The sequence below is a fragment of the Gavialis gangeticus genome, unplaced genomic scaffold, assembly GCF_001723915.1.
Source record: "Gavialis gangeticus isolate Ggan-Ray unplaced genomic scaffold, GavGan_comp1, whole genome shotgun sequence".
Lineage (NCBI taxonomy): Eukaryota > Metazoa > Chordata > Crocodylia > Gavialidae > Gavialis > Gavialis gangeticus.
The window spans coordinates 29,304,442-29,315,855 of NW_017728994.1; the positions used below are offsets into that span (position 1 = coordinate 29,304,442).

General features: G+C 49.9%; 1 protein-coding gene across 5 annotated transcripts in view; it reads right to left on the bottom strand.

Annotated features, from left to right (window-relative positions):
* The window catches only part of PSD (pleckstrin and Sec7 domain containing), a 140,194-nt gene that overhangs the window by 105,110 nt on the left and 23,670 nt on the right, over positions 1–11,414 (bottom strand). For all 5 annotated transcript variants that reach the window (XM_019502501.1, XM_019502502.1, XM_019502500.1 and 2 more), the window contains exon 5: positions 9,347–9,790. In XM_019502501.1, the coding sequence (XP_019358046.1) occupies positions 9,347–9,790 (444 nt within the window). The remainder of the gene's footprint in view (positions 1–9,346; positions 9,791–11,414) is intronic.

Below are 11,414 nucleotides of genomic sequence, written 5' to 3' on the forward strand. Positions count from 1 at the left end.
GTAGCACTACTGCTGGCAAGTATCCTCCATCCCAGACTCCTCAGCCTGGGGCTTCAGATGCTCCCAAATCCATGGCAAGCATCCTACATGCAGGCCCAAGCCCAGAGATCTTGGGGTTCAGATGCCCCTGAGTCTCACTTGCTCTTAGCGCAAAAGCCAAAGGAAAAAGCTGGGGATAAACCCCCCATTTCCATAAAATAGGTGTGGAGCTGAGATTCTCTCATTGGAAGACTATAATAGACTCTTGGAAGGTGTCCTGTCTGCAGTGCATTGGGCCGGTCTGTACCCTCTATTATACAATGCCATTCAAAAGTGATCTCAGCTCAGGGAACAGACCAGTGCAGCAACAACACTTGATCTTAGCCCACAAGAGGCCAAGAAGCGATCCTTCCACTCAAGAGTCCTTCTCACAAAACAGCTACCTAGCCAAATGGTGGGAAAACGCACCCTGGACCTTTCCCCTCACCCTGGAGAGAGAACTTGTATCCTATCCCTTGCTACAGCAGCAGGGGGGAGAGGGACACCCTGTATTCTGTTACCTATGTGGAAGAAGAGGGAACATCCTATCTCCTACTCATTCCTACAGCCCCCAAAATGAAAGGATCACCTTGTCTCACCCCCCTAGCCCAGAGAGGCTGCCAGCCTGCATCATACCCATGCACAGTCCAGCTTGAGGAAGGAACTGTGCTGTGTGCCAATGCAGTGATGGGGCAGCCTCTAAACTGCTTTGGGATTCATTATACAACACAGACAGAAGAAGGATTCTCTTCCCAGATCTGATTCCCTACCCAAAACAGGAGAGGGGGCCCTGTAACTGTATCCTTGCTTAGGAAGGGCAAAAAGATCCCAACACCTGATCTGGGTGTGACATCTTTAACAGAAAAGAAGCAGGCTCTGACCTGGCCCATGTGCCTCACTCTATAATTTCTGAGGGTGGTTGTATAGCAGCACATTTAGAAATACTTAATGCCACCTACTGGGGAAGAGGGAGAATTGGACTGCTAGTCTGCTCTGCAGATTGGGAGGGGGTAAAAAACCCAAGCAATTAACATTAATTAGTTTGGGTCCAAATTGAAAAGCAGACTTCCCCAGAGCTGCAGGCAGTGTGGATGAAAGATTTTGATTCAGATTCATCTCTGCTCTCAAGAGACCCCTTAGACTGAAACAGAGAGAAGTCCAAAGGGGGTTATTACACAAGGACCCTGGGAAAGACTTGGAAACTTGAATGTAACCACAAAATCAGTTTGGTTTCAGTTTGCACTAATCAGACAAATCTCCTAAAGGCAAGGTCAAGATACAGATTAACTGCAGCTTTTCATGGCCATTGTTGAAACCATGGTCCAAGCTTTGAAAATCTCTGAGCCATTTACTTATGTTAATGAACTAGATATGCAGACAACCAGATATACATGTAATATGTTTTATACCAATTATAAATCCTCCTACCAAAAGCAGAGAGACATTTCACAGAACTCACAGCTGGAATAGTGGAAGTAAAGGGAACCTGCTACTTCCCCACCAATGAAGCTGCAAAATCACAGCCCTCACAGCTATTCCTCACAAACCAGGTACCATACATACCCAGGCACAGCTCACTTCTAAGAAGTTCTCAGCCTACTTTGGGTAAGCGAGAAACTCAATGAGGCAGCAAACATCAATCTGGACCATTTGGGATCTTCAGCTCCATCTTCATCTCACATATGAAGAAGCATTTAAAGGCCTCTGGAATATGTAAGCCACTGTCTCCAAGTGGATCTGTCTAATTCGGCCCATCTCAGCTGTTAAAAGCAAGTGAAAAATAGCTAAGTCCACTGCTAAAATAAATTATCAGCACGACCTCTAGCAGGAGCCCTGGCAACCACTCTGAAGAATGCATTTGTCCACCTTAGAAAGCCAATGCTTGGTCTGGAGGAACATTTCAGTGGTCATCTCTACTATAGCCACCCCTTGCTAGGCAAAAATCATTGAGAAAATGATGGCAACCATGCTCCAATATGTGGTATTGACCAACATCCTGAGTGCCTTGCAATTTGGCTTCAGATCACTGTGCAGACAATGACCTCTTAAGAGAAGCGGATGAAGTCTCCATCACAATGCTCCTAGCCTTCAATACATGGAGCTTTTGACACAGCTGAGTCCAGTACACTGCAGAACTACTAACTGGACACAGATGGCATAGGGGATATTGCTCTGAGCCTGCCTCCAAGCATTCCTCCCCAATCCAGGACCCAGTGGATGATAATGGGCAACTATTTCTCTTCCTCTACAGCATTTCCGAGGAAGTCCTGCAAGGGATTTATGTTGTCCCCAAATCATGAGAGCATTTAACAAAGTAGAGATTTGCCATTGCCACAGGCCCTGCCGGCAAAACTACACTGACACTACATAGCTGTACACCTTCACAGATACAACCAAGGACAGTGAGAAGATATTATAATGTATAATGATGGAAATCATCTGGATGAAGAGCAACTGGCTCAAACTCAATTTGGGTTAGACCACAGAAGAAATACCTTGAAGAATAAGCTCATCCATTTTCCTGCTTTGAGCACGGAGTTGGACTAGATGACCCCCTGAGGCCCCTTCCAACCCTAACTTTCTATGATTTCTATGATTCCCTCTTATCTCTGGTGACACCTGCTCTCATTTGAGAAAATAGTCAGAAAGAATTGGGGCCCTCTTAGTCACATCAGTAATGAGAAAAGCCTTTCTCCTGCTCCAGGTTGCTGGAAAATCTGACTCCTTCTTCCCAGAGGAAGCCTGGCCATGGTGACCCATACAATTGCCACCTCCAGGCTGGATCACTGTAGCTAACTGTATTGGGCTTGGTAGCTGACAAACCCTGGAAAGTCTAGCTCACATGCAATGCAGCAGCTTACCTCCTCAGTGGTATGGGATGCCTTATCACTCCTGTGCCCCAGTTCCCTCACTGGCTCCCAGTCCTTTCCTGTTGTCAGTTCCAAGCCTCAGTCCTGATCAAGGGCAGCAAGATATCAGGTCTTCATCACATCAACTATTTTTTCATTTTTCCCATGCACTTCTCCACTTATGACCCACCAGAACAGCTGTTTTACCCATAGTGCTGCTTACAAAGCTCAGGCAAGAGATGGAGTCAAAGGAGTCTGGCTGTGTAAACTTAACAGGATGGACTACTTTGGACCCAGGGCATGTGCCACTTTGGTAAAACATTCCTGCCAAATCTGAGTGTAAAAGCATGATGACCCCTTTAAAGGGAGGTGATGCTACTGTAGATGGGGGAAACTAGAAGGAAGTTGCTTAGTAGGAGGATCTGGGAAACAGGTCAGAATAGTTTGGTAGTTTCAGGTTAGATGACCCAATTAGATGGGGTCCCAGGACCAGCATGGGGTGCAGGTGTCCCATGTTCTCCCTCAAGTTGTGCAGTCATCTTGATAAGGGACTGGGGGATTGTTTGGAGTCTAAGAAACTAGAAACTGAGCTACACAGAGGGGCTAAAGAATACTGGAGAGGTCAGACTCCATGGAGGAAGGGTATTGAGCTAGACTATGGTGAAAGATCATTTACTTGTGTTTCCATTAGCCTTACCCTCTGGATGGGGTGACTTGCAATCTGGTAGGAGGATTTAGTCACCCTAATGCCAGCAAACTGCATTAAGGCACTACAGTGGAGATGGAAGCAGGAAGCAGTGGGGGCACTGAACCAGCACTGCCTTGGGAAGTAAGAACCATCTACACCAAGGTGATGAGAACAAGGAGATGATGTGAAAAAATAGCATGTGCATTAACCCAGGTGTCTCTGCTAGGGAATGGGAGGCACAGACACTTGATGGCCAATGGTATTGAAGTATCAACTTCCACTGAGATCAAGGGGAGATGGTGCCCAAATACCTTTGAGGATCTTGGTTCTTGTCACTAAGCAACCCTAATGTACCTGGAACATGCTTGGAAGGATAAGCTTTGGCATCCCCGACTCTGTGATGGCAGCTGATTCAACCAGCACTGGCTTGCCAGACCCTGGGACACCTGGGCAGTTTCCAAAGGATAAGGAAATGTTATTAGATGTTCCATAGATTTTAAAACCAAATGGGACCATTTTGGCTTGTATAACAGACTGCTGCATTTCACCAAGTTACAAGATTTAACATGGAAATTGGATTGAAGCACTCAAGGTCTCAGGAGATTATATTTTTGGGTACCACCAATGGCCAAAGACCCTGTGGTGGCAGGTTAAGTAAACTATGCCCAAGAGAACTCTGATATACACTGCAGAGAAAAGTGAAAACCCCCAGTTTGGGCTGCGGAAAATTCCCTGTGATCTCAGATCTGCCAGTTGTTTTACTGTGGGAATGAAAGCAAGAGGCACCATGCATGCCTCTAGGAAAAAGTACTCCTGGTTCTTGTCCCCATCTTTTCCCTAACTGTGGCCAATCCTGGATGCTTCAGAGGAAGATAGGGGAAAAACACAGAATACAGAGAGCCAACTGTGTAGCACAGCAGAACATCTTTCCTGATCTTTGTAGGTTGAAACACAAGCTTCGTTTACAGTTATTAGCACAATGCAGAGCTGCAAGTAGCATGAACATGCCCATATGTGGCTTTCTCTGCCCCTCTGGTCATTAGTCCTTTTGGAAAAAATTGTTTCTCTGCCACCTCCATTGTGGTCCATTTCCCCACTCCAACAGCTGTTATTGCCAATCCAATTCACCTTGCCCTGGCTGTCTGCTTCCCAAGCAACTTTTGCCCTTGCTGCAGGGATGTATACCTACCTGTAACTGTGAGATGACTTCACATGAATGATCATGCTGCTCCATACGTTTACCTTGTGTGGCATTATTGTGCCCTTCTTGGTAGGAAATAGGGTAACTGTTCTGGTAGAGACTTCTGATTCTTGGCAAGTGGTTGGTAGTACTTATGTACTGTTAGCTGAGCACCGGGTAAATAAGGATCATAGGCAAGAAACTGCCTCCCCTCATTGCTTTTGGCTGCTTTGAGGGCACCAAGATAGCCAACTTAACTGCAAGACAAAGGTCCTGTTTAAGTGCTCATTGCCAATCTGATGCCAGGAGTGTTCCTGGGAAGACAGTAAAGGTATAGATAGGGACCTCTATCTGCTCTAACTTACCAGGTCCGGAAGCCACATGTGCCAAAGCAGGTGTAGAATCCCCCCTTCTCTTCCACCCCTTGCAAACTGGGCTGAATGCAGCTTAGATACAGCAGACAATCTGTGCTCTCCTCTGTCTCTTACACACAGGTCTGATGCTTGTGTACAATGGTGAGCACCAGACAAATAGAAAACATTTCTTATGGCTCCCAGGAATAGCTCCCAGGAAGCCATGAGAGCAGCTCAGTCTTCATGCATTCCCCACTCATGTTTCTGTGGAATACAACAGGAGTGATGGCTCTAAATGGCAACAGGATTCAGCCCAGTCTCTTCAGGAAAAACATCTGCACTTTCCCCACCTGGGACATGCTCTCACAGCTGGGAGTCAGTGTGAAAGCCAAAGAAGCACCAGTTCCATGTATGAGAGAGAGAGTTGCAGGCAGTAGCCCAACATTTCTAAAATGCTGAGAAAAAGAGAGACATCCCTACATGAAAAGACAGAAATAAGAGTCCTAAAGTGGGACGCTCTGGAAATCAGGAGCCGAGTAGCTAAGGGACAAACTCCCAGGAGGCTGCAGAGAGCTACCCTACACTCAGAGAGTGCCCCTGCACTCTGAGCCTAGGGAGCTAAGAGGCAAGGCAAGACAGGGGAAGCACAGGAAGTCATGGGAGAAAGTGACTGGAAAGGAGTCAGGAAAGAGAGGTGAGGGGAACCCCAGAGACAGAAAACAGAGAACCCCAGAGATTGATTGTTGTGGAGCAATTCTGCTAGACAGCAAAAATCACGTCAGGCAACAGGACCTACCAAGCCAAAAAGCACTGTCCTCACATCTCTGCACATAGTAAGTGCTCAGAGCAGCAGCAACTCAAACACCGGCAGAGAGCCAAGAGTTGCCCAGGAGTGAAGCCCTGCTACCCAGTGTCTGCTGGAACCCAGAGCATGAGAGGTGGAGGGCAGCTGAAGCAGGTTCTCCCCTTCCAAACTATTGCACTGCCCAACACCTACCCAGAGCTGCTGCAACGCAGGAGAGGGTGAATCTTCACAGGAGGCAATCGATTCCTGCTGCATGCCTTCCCCCCAGCTCCCTGAGCAGCACAGCACATACAGCAGAAGAAATTGATCTGGCATGAGGCTGCATCACCCCCTTGACAGCTATTAAGAAAACAAATAGCCCTTGCTTAGCCAAACCGACCTTTGTAAGAGAGCAGCGCCAAGCGGCCAGGGAGTCTCAGCAGAGGTTTCCGTTCCTTGCTGTGACGGTGATCCCTCTTTTCCTCACTTGCAAACCAGAGGCAAGTCCCTTCCCCATGCCTTAGTTCCTCATCTGTAAAAAGCTGATACTGCACTGCCTCCCATGGACATTCCTATGATTTTGTGCATTGTTTTCATGACAGGCTTGACAGTGTTAGAGAGGGAAGTGGGAGCTTGATTTAAATACCTGCCCTCTGCCAGACAGAGAGAGTAGAGATGGAGCAGGCTGGCTTCACCGCAGCCTAAAGCACTCTCTCCCAGGGCTTGTCTAGGAGGTTATCAATCATCATCTGTCCTCTCCCCACCCAAATTCTCCCACCCCCTCCACCCCCAGCAGAGTCAGGGGGAAGGGTTGTGAATCCCTCCAACTCCGGCAGATCCAGATGATTCCTTTGCTCATTCCCATCTCCCTCAGGCCACGGCATTCACATCTCCTCTGCTTTCACCTGCTCCTCTTTGTCCCCACCCTTCCTTCCTCTCCCAACAGGCAATTTACCAGGTCTCAGGGGGCAGTGTCTCCTCTCCAGGCACTGCTGGGGCCAGAGCTGTGCCACCAGCTCTTCCCTGACCCCCCATGCTGTTACTGGCCTCGTCTTCTCTGAGCATGGAGCAGGGGTGGCAGGAGACGCGGCTGCCGAGATGGGGGCGCATGTGTTCGTTCGTACCATCGCCAACTGTCATGGAACCCCCGGGCCCAGCCCCGACAGCCCCACGCCGGGCCGTCCCGCTGCTCCAGCCAGGACGGCTCCCGAGCACACCTGCCTCAGCGTGGGCAATCCCCCGGGGCCAGTGCTAGCTCCTCAGACAAAGGCCTCACCTTCCCACAAAGTGGCAGGGGAGATTGGGGGGGGGGGCAGCTTCTGGAAACCTATGACCATGTCACCCATGAGATCCACATCTGTGATCCAAAAAGCCTGTTAAAAACTGTGCCTGCAGCAAAGAGCCAAGAGGTAACAAGTGCCTAGCATAGCACCTCAATGAACTAATGACTCCTGTCCATTTACAATGCTATCTGCTGGTCTTCAGGCTCTTTGTGCTGGTGATGACATCACCTTAAAATGGCTGAAACAGTAGGATGAAACCCCATTTGCTAAACAAACAAATAAATAAATGAACTAATTCTGGCCCCAGGGCATCCCCTGCTCTAGCAGGCAGACAGATCAGGCTACTGGTCTGTGTCCATCTCTGCTGCTGGCAAGAGGAAAACAGCATCTTTTCAGAAGGAGCAGGAGGGGGAGAGAGAGTGTGCGCATGCATCCATGCACACATGAACATAGGCACAGATGTACACGAGATTTCTTGCAATGGTCACACCAGTCTGTTTTTGAGAGTAACAGATCAATCACATCTCCTTTCTGTCTCATTTGTGGGGAAACAGGTCCACTGTGGGCAACCAAGTTGGGTCTTGGGCTTTCATTTCTCCTTTGCTCTTGAATGTTAACCCCTTATTAATTAGAAACATAGGACTGGCAGGGACTTCCTGGGCTACGAAGTACAGTTCTCTGCATTTGCAGGCCACCTGAAAATCACCATCTCAAAACCTCACACAAGCACAAAGTACAAAGCTAGAAACGAACACCTCAGCAGATCCTGAGGCTCAGTTTATTTTACACACTAAGTCGTTTGTTCTGGGCCCAATTCTGAGAGGTGCTGAGCAGCTGGCTAGCCCAACACCACGCGGTGAAGTCAGTGGAATGGCTCCTCCCTCTACATGCAGCTGGAAGCAGAGCTGAAGCCTGGGAAAGGGGGAGGTAACTGGGGTGTTTCAACTCTCTTGCTGATGTTGGACAGAGCCCTGGACAGGGAAGGATGGTTGGTGCCCTGCACGATATGGGTACCTCTGCAGCCATACGGTTCTCATGGGCATAAGCCTGCCCCTGGATGCAAGCCAAGGATTACTGTGGAACGCCCTAGAGGCAGCTTGTGTAGGGGACTCTAGGGGGACCTGGGAAAGGGGCAGTGAGGGTACTTCTAAAGGGCTCAGGCTGGCAGCAGCTAGTGACTGAGAAGGAGGCTGTGTGGCATTTCTTAATGCAGTGTGTGAGATGCATCTGACAGATGGGTTGGAGCTTGTCAGTGGGCAGGGTGGTGGAAGGGGGTGAGAGCTGGGAGTGAGTTACACCGCAAGACTGTTTGGGATACAGGATGGTTTGCTGCCCACCACAGGGAAGGTGCAGCAGCTGGGAGACAGGACAGTCCAGAAGCATCTGCTGGCCAGGAGGAGGGTTCCCAGGCAGACAAAGGGACTCAGTAAGGGTGGGTCTTAAGGGAGGGTAGCCCAGGTGGAAGCCTGGTGATCAGATCCAAGTGACTGACATGGGACTGGGCAATTCTGTAGGCTGAGAAGTGGGTGGCTGCTTGTCAGAAAGAAGTGTGTTGTTAGCAGGGGATGTCAGCAGTTGGGAAGGGCAGCAGCCTTTGTACTTTAGCCTGGGGTTTTCCCCTGTCCTCCCTCCACGTTCCCCCCCCACCACACACACTACAGCAGCTGCCACAGAAGGCTGACTATGCAGTAGTTAGCACCAGGGCAAAAGGGACTACCACAGAACTACTACCCATGGTGGGATTCCCTCTGCTCAGCTGGAGTTGCCCTGATCCTGTGCACACCACTGCACTGACAGTGTCAGTAATGTCAAGGATGCCTATGGCAGTGTCTGAGGGAAGACTGGAGATCACAAGCAACCCATTTACACACAAGAGCAGTGCAGCTGGTGGCTGGTCAGCTGATCAATGGGGCAGGCCCTGTACTAACCTCCCAGGAAGAGCCGGCATCAATCAGTGAGATTCAGAGGAGGATGGCTCACTTTCACCAGAGATATTCTACCATTCAAATCTACCTGGTTCAGGCTCCTGGAGGCTTGCACCAGGCCTGGCCTGTGTGCATCCCACCTGCCAGTGATCTGGACCGAGTCCAAGGTAGTCCAGCACCCTGTGATGGCTGCCATCCTTGCAGGGCTGTCATCCACATCCTGTTCTCAAGACCTCTGTTGGTGGGAGGTACCTTTGGTCACTCACCTGATGATGGAGGCCAAGGGCATGCCAAAGCTGTCCTCTGAGTGGCATGGGCTGTGCAGGCCATTCTTTGCCTTTCTCCTTTGCTCTTCCTCCCTCTCAGTCCAGGGAGCATCTGTAGCAGAGCTGGTTCCAGAGTCTGGCTCCAGGTGGGCCAGAGGGGCAAAATTCTCCTTAATCAGCTTGACGCTGTCTCGGATCTTGTCCTGGATTTGTGGGGTGAGGGTTGGGAGGTCAAAGGTGAAGTAGGTGCCATTGGTACGGGCAGGGGAGGAGAGGATGTCAATGGAATCGAGGCTGGTGTAGGACGTCCCCTTGGCCCGGTGGGATTCCATGATGCTCTCAAAATGCTTGCTGAATGAGTCCATGCCATCTCTGGAGAGGCTGTGTCCCAGGAGGAAGGGCACAGGTGACTTGAGCAGACCCTGTGCATCTTGATCCATGACCCTGGGTGAGAGAAGAGAGAGATCTGCTAGTCACTGAGAAGACAGGAGTAATGGCAGATTGCCCACTGAATTAAGTTCACTGGCCCCTGAGGTAGGTAGCTGGGAAGGACAGCAGCTCTTCTGACCTTCTCCAAGACCTCGCTCTAAGGGAAAGCCTTCCCAGTTAGTCAGGTCACTGCAGTCCTCCAGGCTTGTTTCCCCATTAATGCAGTATGGGCCTTTGTTCCTCTCTGGTGGTTCATCCACCTAAGTAGCTTATGAGTTGGCTAGTGCTCCAGGTACTAGACTTGGGGCTAGATCCAATAAAGGACTTAGGCACTTAAAGCAGGACTTAGGTGGAATTGAGGGGCCTAAATCCAAATTTGTGATCCTGAAAACCCCTGCTCATCTGTCATCTCACCCTGGAGTCGCCTAAACTCACTAGACACTTCTCTCCTTGACCTGCAGGGTCCCTGCCCCTTTTGCAGGCCCAGAGCTGCCCCCCTGTGAGCAGCTCAGCAGCTGTCTCTGGGCTGGGCCTGCTCACAGCCCCATTGCTTATTTCCCCACGGGGCCTGTCCTGGAAGATCTGCCAGCAGACTGAATCTCCACCCCAAATGCATTGTGACTGCAGAAAGAAGGGGCTCATCTTTTGTATAGCAGTCTTGTGGTCAGAACACTTTAAAGAAGGGCCCTTTCAAGAAAGAGGCCATTGAAATGTAAATTCACTCTCATCACAATCCAGGAAGCCTCCACTAAATCAAACTAACAATGCCCTTATCACTTCATCACCAGAGTCCATCTGGAGCACTGCAGGCTGCACCAAAAAGAGAGGATAGTGGCTTGTGAGAAGGTACCATACAGGGCAGCACCACTGGTGCCTGGAGAGAGGGATCCTGGTTCTGGGGGAAAGGTCAGGGATCTGGGCTGACCCTCATTGGGAGACCACCTGGTTCAGGTTAGGAAATCACAGGGAGGCTGAATGGAGACATCACCCACACAGAAGGATTGGAATGGAGAGGCTTCATCCCCAAGTGGGGGCAGGGGGGGACTGAAGCTCATGGGGGAGAAGGCTCAGGAAACATGAGGGTGTGGACCAGTGTGGGCAAAATGCAGCCCGTGGGCCAGATGTGGCCTGCCAGGGCATTCTATCTGGCCTGCGGGGCCCCTAAAAAATTTAGAAAATTAATATTTATCTGCCCCTGGCTGCCTGTCATTTGGCCTTTGATGGCGTGCCAAAACTCAGTAAGTGGCCCTCCGCCCAAAATAGCTGCCCACCCCTGGTGTGGACTCTAGTCTGGGAACTGATCATAGGAGAGGAGAACAAAGTACAGCAGCCTGGCTTCTAGGGCACTGTCTGTGCCCTCACTGGACCTTCATGGGATGTTGCTATGACTTCACCTCAATGACACCTGCTTCAAAAGCCGAATTAAATTCCAAGAGCTGCAAGTAGTATCCAAGGATGGTTTAACAAGTGGCCTAACCAGCCACAGTATCTCTCTGTACTGCTTCCTGCGAAGTGGTGATAGGGGCAGCACACAGTACTGCAGATGGAGTCAAATAGAGATGCAACCCATATGCAGTCACAGTATTGCCTCCCGCTTTGTATGCAGTTCCTCTGATAATGCCCGAGGAACTGGTTCATC